The sequence below is a fragment of the Trichosurus vulpecula genome, chromosome 4 (genome assembly GCF_011100635.1).
Source record: "Trichosurus vulpecula isolate mTriVul1 chromosome 4, mTriVul1.pri, whole genome shotgun sequence".
NCBI classification, from domain to species: Eukaryota; Metazoa; Chordata; class Mammalia; order Diprotodontia; family Phalangeridae; genus Trichosurus; species Trichosurus vulpecula.
In genome coordinates this window covers 36,096,639-36,110,625 of record NC_050576.1, presented here as the reverse complement: position 1 = coordinate 36,110,625, position 13,987 = coordinate 36,096,639, and the positions used below count along the sequence as shown (strand labels likewise).

General features: G+C 42.3%; 1 protein-coding gene across 3 annotated transcripts in view; it reads left to right on the top strand.

The window, feature by feature from the left end:
* Positions 1–6,842, top strand: part of LOC118846482 (vitellogenin-1-like) — a 67,434-nt gene extending 60,592 nt beyond the window's left edge. The window contains exons 31-32 of one of the 3 annotated variants that reach the window (XM_036755079.1): positions 1,784–1,939; positions 6,542–6,842. In XM_036755079.1, coding sequence (XP_036610974.1) covers positions 1,784–1,939; positions 6,542–6,666 — 281 coding nt within the window. In that variant the 3' untranslated portion in view covers positions 6,667–6,842. Of the gene's footprint in view, positions 1–1,783; positions 1,940–6,541 lie in introns of those variants that run through there. The other 2 variants (XM_036755082.1, XM_036755081.1) reach the window with 2 other exon arrangements.
* The last annotated feature ends 7,145 nt before the right edge of the window (positions 6,843–13,987 follow it).

Sequence of the window (13,987 nt, the reverse complement as noted above, 5' to 3'; positions counted from 1 at the left end):
AAGCCTAAGTCACATGAGTTTGAGTCACATGTTTCTGGGTCACCAGCGTTGTGATGCGCTCTGACCCTGAAGAAGCATATATGTACTCTGAGGTTAGCATTTTGCTTTGGGGTTCACTCATTGGAAGAGTGTTCATGTGATGTAGCCAGATGAGACTCTGAGTAGGATAGCCATTGAGGAGCCCCCTGGCTTTGAAAATTCAGATGTTGATGCTTCTCCCTCTGATAACTATATATGTATTGTGATTTGGTAAGACTGCTAGAAGCCCTGTCTGTTGATTTGTATTATTTTATCTGCTTGTAATTACTGTTTGTATTTTATCTGAAGTTCAGGGTGCTGACGTTTTTCCCCTGAACTAAGTAAATGATGAATAGGGTGTCCCTAAAGTCTGGGCACATAGGAAAATTGATGGCAATGTGGAGTTACTGCATCAAATTCACATGAATCTTGCAAAGTGTATCAACCTTTGCATCACAAATGATGAAATCATATTGAAGATGTTATTTGTTAATATTCCAATTAAATAAAATATGGTTGAAAATTTCATTCATTTCATTTCTTGAAAACATGCATTTATGCCTATGTGTCCAGACTTTAGGAACACCCTATATATGTTTGATTAAAGTAAGATTGTTGACCCCTTTTGAGTTGCTTTCCTTTAGCAGCCCTCCTGTGTGTAGGTGTTATTGGTCTTACACCCCCACAGCAGCTGCAAGTAATATTATTGTTACATGGATGGAGCATAGGACTTGAAGTCAGGAATCCTGGGTATAAATCTGGCTTCATACACTTAGTGTATGACCCTATGCAAGTCACTTAACCTTGTTTGCTTCAGTTTTCTCAGCTGTAAGATGGGGATAATAATAGCATTTACCTTGCAGGGTTGTCGTGAGGATCGAGTGAGATAATATTTATAAAAAGTGCTTAGCACTGTTCCTGGCACATAGTAGGTGCTATATAAATGCTTATCCTTTTCAATAACAATAATATCTATAACAATAGCTAACCTTCATATAGAACTTTAAGTTTTACTAAGAACTCTACATATATCATCTTAAGATGTATAGGGGGAAGGATACACATAGAAATAAGAAAAATAGAAAAATAGAAAAACAAAAGTTATCGATAAAAATTTTTTAAAAGAAAATGAATCTCCACCGAAGTTCTACTCCAAAAGATCATCATGATGTGGAGGTGACCTTGAGTGGTCATTAAACCCTTGGAGCACAAGCTTTGAAAGGTTTTACTAAGACGAGAAAGCTTTGTGTTTAGGCCAGGGTATGGATTGTAAGTGTCATTCAAAGATAAGTTTACATCAACACCAGCAGACTGGCCACTGGATGATAAACTCTTGGGCCATAAAACATTTTTAAAAGAGATTCACTTTCAATTTTCCCTATTTTTGAAATAAAGATGAATTTATGTTAAAGTATGATAAAACTTCAGGACAACTAGGTGGCACAGTTGATAGAGTGCTAGGCCTGGAGTCAAGAAGACTCATCTTTCTGAGTTCAAATCTGGCTAGCTATTCAGACTTCACTAGCTATATGACCCTGGGCAAGTCACTTACCCTGTTTGCCTCAGGTTCCTCATCTGTCAAAGAAGCTGGAGAAGGACATGGCCAACTACTCTAGTATCTTTGTCAAGAAAACTCTAAATAGGGTGATGAGGAGTCACACAGATTGAAAAAAACTGAACAATTATAAGACTTCAATGAATCATGTATTATTGTATAATCCACTGACCTACTGTCTCCAAATCTTCTCTCCAAATTCCCTTTTAGGGTGCAAAATGCAAAGGAAGTATGAGTTCTTGGACCTTGTGGTGAAAGGCGAGGAATCCACATGTTTCTCCACGGAGCCAGTTTTGAAATGTAGGAAAGGCTGCAGGTCAGCTGAGACCACCAGACTTAACATTGGTTTCCATTGCTTCCCCAGAGGTATGCATTTCCACTGTGTCCTTTGAGGAGAGAGAATTCTGAAATCAAACGAATATTAGCATTAGAGGCAGATTATGTAATGGACTGACCTAAAAGAGACCTCTTACTATCCATGAAAGTTGCTTTATCTCTCTAAGACCGTATTTCTCCACTTGTAAAATAGGGAAAATTCACACTTATAGACGGTCCTTTAACTTTTTACAAAGTACCCTCCTCTTGACAACCTGGGGAGGTAGGCAGTAGAAATGAGAGTTGGTCTATCAGCTCAAGTACTTTGGACAGCAACTGTAAATGGCCAGTGACTAGACTAGCTCAGCAGTAGAGAGAAGAAGGGTCCAAAGCCAGAATGTGAACCTAGGTTTTCTGAATCCAAGACCGATGTTCCTTTTGTGGTACCATGCCTCCCCTTTAGGTAGTAAAGGTAATATTTGTATGACCTACTTCTCAAAGTTGTTGTGATGGTCAGATAAAAGTGTGAAAGTGTTTTGTATCCATAAATACTATGTATATGCAAGCTATTATCTTTATTAAGTTGAAGGTTCTAACTGAACCAAATCCTAATCTGATTTTTAAGTTCAAAGGATCATAGATTAAGAACTAGAAGGGAGCAGAGAGGTCATCTAGTCCCATCCCCTCATTTTACAGATGAATCCCAGAGTGGTTAAGTGATTTGTCTAAGGCCAGACAGATAGCAAATGGCAGAGGCAAAGTTGGGTCCCCCAACTCCAAATAAAGCCCCCTTCCCATGGTATCACATTAACTTTTGAGAAGCATTTTATTTATGAGTTTATTCACCATATAATATCTAACTTTGGTTTTAATTGAGCTGGAAAAAATATAAAATAGTAAAAATGACTTTTGTATTATGCTATAAATTTTTCAAAATGCTCCACACACATTATCTCATTTGAGTTAAACAGAAAACCTACTATTCCGCAGATGGGGAAACAGAGGCACAGAATCTAAGTGATTCATTTGCCTGTGGCCACACAGCTAGTCACAGAGTGAGACTTGAACCCAAGCCTCCCTGACCTGACTCAGAGTCCAGCCCTCTCTCTTCTATACCAAACTGCCACCCCAAGATTCCAGTGAATAAGGCCAGTCAGTATCGAATCAGTGATTAAAATACTTGGTTTCAATTTTATTTCTCCAGTGGCTGCCTCAGCAACATGGGTATTGAATTATTTTCAGACATTTTTCCACTCCCAATGTTCTTGAGTCATCTTTGGTGGAATCCAAAACATCCTTTAAAATTATGCATTAGGGGTGGGTGAGTGGGGACTCTTCGCTGAAGGTCTTCAGTTTTAAATTTCTGCTTACTCTGCTTTGCAATTTTCTCCCTATTTTATTAATGCTTTTTGCCCCCTTGGGCACCATATTGTAGAGGAATGGAATTAACTATGATGAAGGAAGCATGGCATTGTTAAGATTGTAAAAGAGGAAGGCTTGTTTGGAAGGGCAGAGCAGACTCTCCCAGGACCCTCTGGATTAGATATTGCCCAGATGTTTAGCACCACCTTCGAACTTTTGAGAAAGAGTTGTAGATGCCTTCTAGATTTAACTTCCCAATCAGAGGTGGAGAACCTGAGGTCTCAAGGCCATATGTGGCCCTCAAGGTTCTTAAGTGCGGCCCTTTAACTGAATCCAAACCTCACAAAACAAATCCCCTTAAGAAAAGGATTTGTTCTGTAAAACTTGGACTCAGTCCAAGCGCCACACCTGAGGACCTGGAAGACCACATGCAGGTTCCTCACCCCTGTAATCCAAATGTAAAATGCTCCACTTTCTGGTTTCCAAAAATGCAGGATGAGACAACACAGAATAGGCATGACGCAGAAACCAGAGGCTATGTGCCATAATGACTAAGAGTCAGAAAATCCTGGGTTCAAACCCCCCTCAACTTTTTACTAGCTACGTCACCCTGGATAAGTCATTTAGCCTTCTAGAGTCTCAGATTCCTCATCTGTAAAGTCCATAAGTCATCCTAGATGGGAATTATCTTTTCTCTTCTCCACTAATTTGACACATGGGGCTATCTCCCAACAGCAGCAAAGTGTATGCTCCTGATACATCAGCACTACAGAGGGCACAGGCAAATCCTCCCATGACTGGCTTGTGTTTTCTTCAGTGTTTATAAATGACCATGGTTTCCTGTTATCAGGAGGAGAAAGTACATATTTCTTTACCTGATTTTAGCCTTCCATAATCTGGCTTCAATAATTCAATCTGGATACCTATCTGCCTGTCTCCTTTGGCGTCCGTGGGGTGCACTTCTCCTCTCCACTGGGGAAAATACTTTTCTTTCTTCCTTCAAGGTTCAATCCAGGCTCCACCCCCTAAATACTGTCTTCCCTAATTGACCCCCAATATTAATGTCTTCTCTCCCATCAAATTTTCTCAGGGCCTTTTAACCAATATTCTCCTTTATCTCTACTACATTGTACCTTACACTATCAATATTATTATTATTCTTTGGTCATTTCAGTTGTGTCTGACTTTTTGTGACCCCCCCCCCCATTTCAGGTTTTCTTGGCAAAGATACTGGAGTGGTTTGCCATTTCCTTCTCCAGCTCATTTCACAAATGAGGAAACTGAGGCAACAGGGTTAAGTGACTTGCCCAGGATTACACAGCCAGTGAGTGTCTGAGGCTGGATTTGAACTCAGAAAGATGTCTTCTTGACTCCAGGCCCAGCGCTCTGTTCACTATGGCGCCACCTAGCTGCCCTTGCTTGTACCTATTTCACTTCCTCTGCACTGTAAGCCCTTTCAGGGTTGGGATTGAATATTTTTTTTTCAATTTTTCTCCTCAGTATTTCAGTAGATGTTTAATAAATGGTGGTGGTAGTTGTTGGGGGATGAGACCTTTCATCTAGGTATTTATATTCCACAATGGAGCTGTGGCCTTAAATGTCCTTCTCTGGGCATGATCCTCAAAAAATTAATAAGAAAGGCATTGCTGAATTAAGAGATAAGAGGTTTTTCTAGAGGGTCTAAATACCTTTCCTACGGAGTAACGTGCATGGTCTCTATGGCAGCTATTTGAGATCCTCCAAAGTCATTATGCACTCCTGGGATTGTAACTGTGTGAGGTTTCTGCAAACCTGATGGCCAGATGGGCAGAGATGGTTCTAGAACAGGTTTTGTTCACAGAAATCATCCAGAGATGGTCATTTAGGCATTACTATCTAATCTGCCCCTTAAAAGGAGAGAGGAAGTCCTGCAGATATTGATGACCCAAAGAAATGCTAGCCTAGTACTGTACTAAGCCATCAAACAAAAAGAAAGAAAGAACTATTAGAATGTAAGTACAATTAATCTGGCAGCTAGGTGATGGAGTGGATAAAGTATTGGGCTGGGAGTCAGGAAGCTCATCTTTGTGAGTTCAAATTTAGCCTCAGACACTCACCGGGTGTGTGACCCTGGGCAAGTCATTTAACCCTGTTTGCCTCAGTTTCCTCATCTGTAAAAGGAACTGGAGAAGGAAATGGCAAACCACTCCAGAATCTTTGCCAAGAAAACCCCAAATGGGGTCATGGAGTGTCAGAGACGACTGAGAACAACTAAACAACAACGACAAATAATCTGGGCAAAGGTGGTGATTGAAGCCAATGGAGTGCGTGAGATCACCAAAGGAGAGTGTAGACAGAGAAAAGCAGAGGGTCAAGATAGGGACTGGGAGGAAGAGTAGTTACCAATGCTGACAGAGAAGAAGTCTTAGCTGAGGAAGAACAGTCAGGAAAGTGCAGTACCTGGCAGGTGGGAGCAGGGTGGAAGATGGGCTCCAGGAGAGGGCAGGACCATAATGATGATGACCAACTTTCAGGAAAATGTGAAGAGGGGATACCCACCCACCCCATGGAAGTTTGAGGGGCCAGAATGGCATTCTTCTGGTTAAAGGAGAGCTCATCAGGAGAGGGAAAGGACACTCACATAAAGAGAATATGGCCTATGAAGAACAAAATAATGTGAGAATGGGAGCTGGGAAGAAAGGTTTTGTGGAGATTAAAGAACGAAAAACCAAAAAGGTAGCTGGTATATAGATCTACAACATGGCCTTATTCTTAAGACCAGAAACAGCTGCAGTTTCCTGAAGTCCTTGTAGGAGGTTGTCACACGGCCAAAATGGCAGAAGGTACCAAAGGCCATCCAGTGGTTTGCCATTTCCTTCTTCAGCTCCTTTTACAGATAAGGAAATTGAGGAAAATAGGGTTAAGTGACTTGCCTGGGGGTTATATCTTCATTTCATTCATCCATTCCTCATATGGTATTATCAAGGTCTTTTGTCATCTTAGTTGTCCTGTTCCAGACGTTCCCTAGATTTTCAAAGTCCTTTCTAAAATATGACGCCTTAAACTGAACACAACACCCTCAGTGTTCTACCTGTGCAAAATAATGCAGAACAGTTGCCCCCGTTATCTGCCTGTATTTACTATTGAGCCATCTCACCTGAGCTCTGCATTTTTGGAGGCCTTGAGACATCAATATTCTTGATGCTGTTTTGTTTGGTGGAAAAGTTTGACATTGCTCCCCACAAATGGGATTTTGAGAGGAGTTAAATTTCCTGGATGCTATCCCCTGGTTACTTCATTTTTTCCTCATAGATTTTTCGATGAGTCTGGCCCAATGGGAAGACACAAGGGACAAGCAAACCCTTGCAGAGGATACAGTGGAAGCCATAGATGCTGATATCAATTGCACATGTCTGAGTGACCGTCCTCTAGTGTGATGCTTTATGATTCATCCGACAGATGCCATGCCAGCATCCTCAAAGAGCATCCTGACTACAAAGGGAACACGAGAGGTTCAGAAAATATTTTTAAAGTATGCTTGAAAAGTCATAAAAGTTGTGCATTTCTATAGAAACTAATGCATTATGTACAGTCATTTAAAATAAATGTATTGCTAATTAAATGTGCATTCACAAGTCCTTTGTTCCTTATCAATAACACAATAACACAAAAATATCCAACAATCCTGCTCCTTGCTCTTCAAATGTACAATCCCATCAGTCTCTCACAGAATGATCCTTGTTGAAAGATAAAAACAAATAGAATCTCAGTTAGCTTTAATAACACCTTGTACAAGGGTGTTCCTATCTAGGCATATGAAAAATGCTATAATCATGAGTTTTCTTTCATGTTTACCAAAAGAAAGATCATAAAATTGCTGAGGGTGGGGGGAGTTAGTGTGCTTTTTATACCAGTGACTGTGAAGCAAATCTTAAAGCACGATACAGAGTAGAGGTTAAATCTGATTCGTTAGAGGGTGAGAGAGATGATGACATGGGAGAGGCTGGAGAGCCTCCCTTGGAATCAAGAGAACCTGAGTTCAAATTCTGCCTCTGACACACACACATCCTGTGTAACCATAGACAAGTCACTTCTCAATGTTACTGACATCTTAAGACTGTAAGTTTATGCCAAACTAGTGATTTTATCAGTGGAATAAATTTCCCATTCCAGGAGTTCCTTACATATAAGTAATTAGAGTCTCAGACCAAAAAAATACTTAAAGCAGTAAAAGCAATATTGTAACAATGATCAATTGTGAAAGATTAAGTTACTCTAATCAAGACAATCATCCAAGAAAATTCCAAAGGACTCATGATGAAAAAAATGCTCTGTATCTCCAGAGAGAGAAATGATGAACTCTGAGTGCAGAATGAAGCAGATTTTTGTCACTTTATCTCTGTCTCTCTGTCTGTGTGCCTGCCTCTCCGTCTCTGTTGCTCTGTCCCTCTCTGTCTCGTCTCTGTCTCGTCTCTGTCTCGTCTCTGTCTCCCTCCTCTCCCTCTCTCTCTCCTCCCTCCCTCCCTCCCTCCCTCCCTCTCTCTCTCTCTCTCTCTCCCCCCCCTCTCTCTTTCTGTATACATACATATACACACAGATTTTTCCCTTTTGTTCTGATTCTTATTTCACAACATGACTAATGTGGAAATATGATTAACATGCTTGTACATGTATAAGCTATGTCAGATTGATTGATGTCTTGGGGAGGGGGGAGGGGAAGGAAGGAAGAAAAATTTGGAATTCAAAATCTTACAAAAATGAACATTGAAAACTGTCTTTACATGTAATTGGAAAAATAAAATATCATTAATTAAAAATAATGAATAATATGCACATAATAAGTATGTTGTAGAAACCAGATTTTGATCGCCAGTTCATAGACATAAAATGAATTTCTGAATGCTGGAGGAAGGTGCCAATGAGTTGGGTTGGTTGTCTTAACCTTCTTCCCCATGTATAGGATGTTCAAACAGACACTGCTCCTTTGTGGTTTGAGAAGCCTGGCATACCACTCACTTTGTTCCCAGGGAGTTTACTCAAAGCCTTCTGGAGGGCAGCCTCAGAATTTTCACCTCTGAGTGAAGGTTTCATTGTGTGTTTCCATGTAGATAGAATATATTATAATCAACCATTTTCTTTCTAATCATTCCTTCTTCCCTCCTTGGATTTTTCGATGCATCACCCACTTACTATTCCTTACACCTTTATTCCAGCACTCAACTTTATGCCTCTTCTTTGTCTATTTCCTGAACCTGGAACACTGATGCTCCTTATCTTTGCTTCCTGTCTCCTTTTTTTCCATTGAAACAATCAGGGTTAAATGGCTTGTCCAAGGTCACACAGCTAATAAGTGTCTGAGGCTGGATTTGAACTCAGATCCTCCTGACTGCAGAAGGTGGGACCTTAGTTGAGACTGAAGAAACCAAGAAAGCTATGGAGCAGAGATGAGGAGGAGGAGAGTTCCAGGTATTGAAGATAGCCAGTGAAAACATTGGGAGTTGGGAACAAGAAGCAAGACCATGCATGTCCTTAAATGGCAGAATACTTTCAGGAGAGTAAGATGTGAGAAGATGGAAAGGGGTTAAAAGCCAAATGGGATTTTATTTGATGCTGGAAGCAATAGAGAGCTGATGGAGTTTGTTGATCAGAGGGGTGATATGGTCAGACCAGTGCTTTGGAAGGTCAACTTGACAGGTGAATGGAAAATGGACAGGAATGGGGAGAAACTAGAGGCAAGGAGACCAACCCACAGCTCGTTGAAATAGTCTAGGCATAGGGTGATGAGGACCTATACCAAGATGGTAGCCATGTCAGAAGAGAAAAGGGAGTGTATACAAGAGATATTTCCAAGGCAAAATCAACAGGACTTGTTGACAGATTGGAGGGTGGGGGAGGGCAGGTGAGAGAGATGTGTTTAGTATAACACCTAGGCTTTGAGCCTAGGTAACCAGGAGGATGGTGATACCCTGAACAGTAACAAGGAAATTAGGAGGAGGGAAAGGTTGCGTGTGGGGGTGAGATGTCCCAGTTTGAGATGTCTAATAGGCAATTGCAAATGTGAGTCTGGAGGTTAGGAAAGAGGTTAGGGCTGGATAAGCTGGGCCATCTCCAGTTGTCCTGATCTATATTTTGACACTGGACTCAGATGGCTCCAGAGGAAAGAGTGAGGCTGGTGATTTTACACAGCCCTCCCTCACTTAAATCCAATTTACTTGTAAGTCATGGCATCATCTCCTTGATGTCATGGTCCTCTTTGAGAACAGAGGTCACATCACACACACACAAGAGCTGGATAAATAAATCTGAGAATTATCTGCTTGGAGATGATAGTTAAAACATGGGAGCTGATGAGATCTCCAAGTGAAATTGTTCATAGGGAGAAGAAAAGAGGGCCTAGGATAGAGCTGTGGGGAATATCCCTAGTTAAAGGGTGTGATGTGGATGAAGATTCAGCAAAGAGGTCAGAGGAGGAGCGGTCAGACATGTAGGAGGAGACCCAGGAGAGAGCAGTGTCACCAAAAACCAAAAAGAAGAGTGTTGAGGAGAAGAGGGTGATGGACAGTGTCAATGGCTACAGATAGGACAAGAAGGATAGGAATTGCATTCCATAGCTCTCTGAATATTATCTTCTTTCATTAAAATAGGTGCCTTTCAAGGCAGGGACCGTGTTTTTGATTTACTTTGTAGCCCTAGCATTTAGTAATCATTTTTTGAGTGCTTGCTGTGAGCTGGGTATCATGTGAAGGCTTCTAGGTGGCACCATAGCGCATAGAATGCTGGTCCTGGAGTCATAAAGACTCATCTTCCCAAGTTCAAATCTGGCCTCAGATGCTTACTAGCTGTGTGACCCTGGGCAAGCCACTTAACCATTTTTGCCTCAGTTTCCTCATCTGTAAAATGATCTGGAGAAGGAAATGGCAAACCACTCTGGTATCTTTGCCAAGAAAACCCCAAAATGGTTTTACAAAGAGTTGGACATGACTGAAAACGACTGAACAGCAACAGCAGGTACTATGCTAACTGATGGACCACATCTGGGGAAAAACACTGCAGTAGTGTTCAGCTGGCAGAGACTATGGATCTAACAGCCGCAGACTCTTCTTTCAGCTCTGTATATCCTAGGGTTGGGCAATCTAATATTAAGAAATTCTGAACGTGAATGCTATCTCCTGGGTCATTTGGGGGCTGTCTCCCCCTCCTGGAACACTGCCAGGTTCAATCCTGTGCATCTAGTTCCTAATTAATAAGAAAGATGAATCCTGTGAAGAAGCCACATGTATTTGATGAGTACTATGGAAAGTTATAATTATATAAACTATAATCAGTGGTTCCAGCCCAACCAAATATGCAGAACAAATTTGAATAATTCTATCACTTCACGGGAAAAAGAAAACATCCTTTTGTTTCTAACTCAGATTTAAAAGACTATCCTGGGAGAAGCATTCCACTTGTGATGAGGACATGTGGTTTTATCTAATTCATATATACCCACATACTGTATATTGAGTAAGTGAAAGTGCAATGCATGAATTGTCCACAGGGTGGTGGTACACAAATATTGTTGTGGTTGTTCAGTTGTGTCTGATTCTTCCTGACTCTATCTGGGGTTTTCTTGCCAAAGATTCTGGAGAGGTTTGCCATTTCCTCCTCCAGCTCCTTTTACAGATGAGGAAACTGAGGCACACAGAATTAAGTGATTTGCCTAGGGTCACACAGCTAGTAAGTGTCTGAGGCCAGATTGAACTCACAAAAAATGAGTCTTCTTGACTCCAGGCCTGGCACTCTATCCACTGTGCCACCTAGCCGCCCCACACAAGCATTCCTTCCCGGTGCTGGGATTCAGCCAGTTTGCACTGGTTTGGTAGAACCGGTACCTAATTTTAGATTTAGTTCTTGTCAGTGGGGGTGGGGCCTGCGTCCACCACATCAGCAGCTCGGCTCAGTTCCATGGAGAACCAGTTGTTAATTCATTTGAATTCCACCACTGTTCCGCATATGTGAGAATGCCCGTTTCCCCATTTGCAACATCCTCAATGGCCACTAGGAGGTGCTGGAACCCTGAGCTGCCATTTCTTCTGAATGTCAACATGAATTATGACCTTTTGGTTAAAGGATGTCTACCTCAGGCAAATGACCTTATCTTGAATTCTAGTCTACAACAAGAAATATCAATTTTTTAAAAACAGAGGCTGCTATCTCAACCTTCCATCCCTTGGAAGAATTCTCTCCCTAAATTTATCATCCCTCATTCCTGAAATTTTCAGAAAAAATGGCATGGTAGTGTTAGCGTAAGTGAGGTGACCATGAGAACAGAGAAGAGGCAGACATCTGGATCTCCCCTCCCCCTTCCAATTCTCTACCAGCATTCTGCAGAGGGTTTGTACCTCTCGGGTAAAGTAGTGCCTGACCTCCAAGGAGCTCATTTCTACTTTAGCAGCTCAGTCCCGTTGGTCAGAGTCAGGTCTAGAAAGCAGCATCTCTTGGGCTTTCCCTCATCTTTTCTAAGGATGAAATTATCATCTCTCTTATTCTATGTGCTACTTTTAACACTGTTGACCATCTTCTTTTCCTGGAAATTATCTCCTCTCTAGGTTTTGGTGATAATATTCACCCCTGGTTTCACTCCTGTGTGTCTGGTGTCTGACTGTTCCTTGTCAGTCTTCATTCTTGGCTTCAGATCAAGCCCCCTAACTCCCCAAGGCTCTGTCCTGCTTCCTCCTGTCCCCCCTCTCCCTCCCTCCTTTCCCTGATCTCTCTTTCTCTCTCTTTCCCTCTTTCCCCTCCTCTCTCTGTCTCCCTCCCCTCTCCCTCCTCTCCCTCCTCCCCTCCTCTCTCTCTCTCTCTCTCTCTCTCTCTCTCTCTCTCTCTCTCTCTCTCTCTCTCTTTCTCCCTCTCCCTCCCTCCCCTTCTCTTTATCCCTCTCCCTTTCTTTCTCTTCCATGCACATGATCTCTCTGCCTCTCTTCATTTCCCTGTCTCTTTCTTCCCCTCTTTCTGTCTCATCTCTGTCTGTCTCTTTTTAATTATCAGCCCCCAGAGGGAGCTGATTATTTCCATGGAGAAGACTTCCAAATCTATATCTCCGGTCCCAGTCTCTCCCACGAGCTCCAGGACTACATCAACAATTGCTTATTAATGTTTTACATGTATAATTAATATCAAAATTTTAAAAATGAATGTTAAAAATAAATCAACGAATGACTTTAAAAAATTTGCCTATTAAGCATTTCACATTGGCAGTCTCAGAGACATCTCAAACTCAACCTGTCCAAAACTGACCTCATTCTCTTTCCCCGTAAATTCTCTTCTCTTCCAGATTTCCTATTACTCTCCAAGATACCACAATCCTTACATTTTCCCAAGTTTCCAACCTCAGTATTATCTTTGATTCCTCCCAACTACCCTCACCACTCCCTCCCTCCCACCAATCAGTGGCCAAATCTTGCCATTTCTAGTTCCACAACATTTCCTACATCCAACTCCTCTCTGAGTCCTCAGATGGCTACCGGCTACCATTTTAGCTCAGACCCTCATCACCTTGTGCCTAGATCTTACAATAGCTTCCTATCTGTCCTCCACAGCAGAAGTATCTCTCCACTCCAGGAGATCCTGTACATTGCTGAGTCATCTTGACTTCTGTCTTGTCATTGGACTTTAATGACTCTGGAGGAGAGAGTGATGCTCGTGCCTTTTGCAGCTTCGCTTCACATAAATCCAACTCATAGGCAAGCCAAGACATTATCCTCATGGTGTCACTTGTCCTCTTCAAGAACGAAGGAAGAACAGCAACAACTTTCTGAGCACAGATCTGACCAGTCAACTTAGTCAACTCCATGGCTCCCTATCGCTTCCAGGATAAAATATCACCTCTCAAAAAAATAAAATAAAATATCATCTCTCCTGTTAAACATTTAAAGCATTTCAGAACCTTTCTTTCTAGATTTTTAAACATCACTCTCCCTCTCACATCCTCTGATCTAGCAACACTGGCTTTCTTCCTCTTCCTTAAGAATAACAGTCCAACCACCAACTTCATGCCTTTACCCTGGCTGTCTCAATGCCTGGAATGCTCTGCTCCATCACCTTCATTTCATTTAAGACTCACTGAGATCCAGATGCCCAAGAGTGGGGCACACATGACCTGTAGGTGCTCATCAGCCCTCATTGCAGAACATGCCCTTTCCTGAAATTGGCCTAGTTGAGGGGGGTAGGCCAATTATAAGGACATTGTTTTTTGCTTGAAACAAAAGAAGAAGCAGGCAACCCAAGGAAGAAAGACAGGGTCCCTCCAGCCTCTGTGCTCTTTGGCACAAGGCTGAGTGCCATAGAACCCAAAAAGAGACTTCTAGAGAAAGACTTCATCTTGGGCGTAGATGGAAAATGACTAGAGAGGTTGTCTCCATGGCCAGGCTGCCTGCAGGGATGCTCCCATCCTTCCCAGGGATGCTCATCTGCACATCTGTTGGAAAGGTGGCCTGTAGCCCTACAAGACTTATTGGGCTTCCAGGAGGAGAAAGCAGAAAGGAAGGGGTATCCCCCACTCTCTCTTTCTCCCCCTCTTCCTCTCTCTCAGCCTCCTGGTTTCTGCTCTTCTTGCCTTCTTTTTCCAGTGACGCTGGCACCAAACATCTCTAGAGAGTCCTTCCCCGCCCCTGCCCCAGAAAGCCATTGCTAGGTGTGGGGCCCAGCCCCCACTGGAGGCTGGCCTCCTGGGTCCTGGTCTAGACAGTGGATCAATCTTGCTGAGTGGCCCTTAGC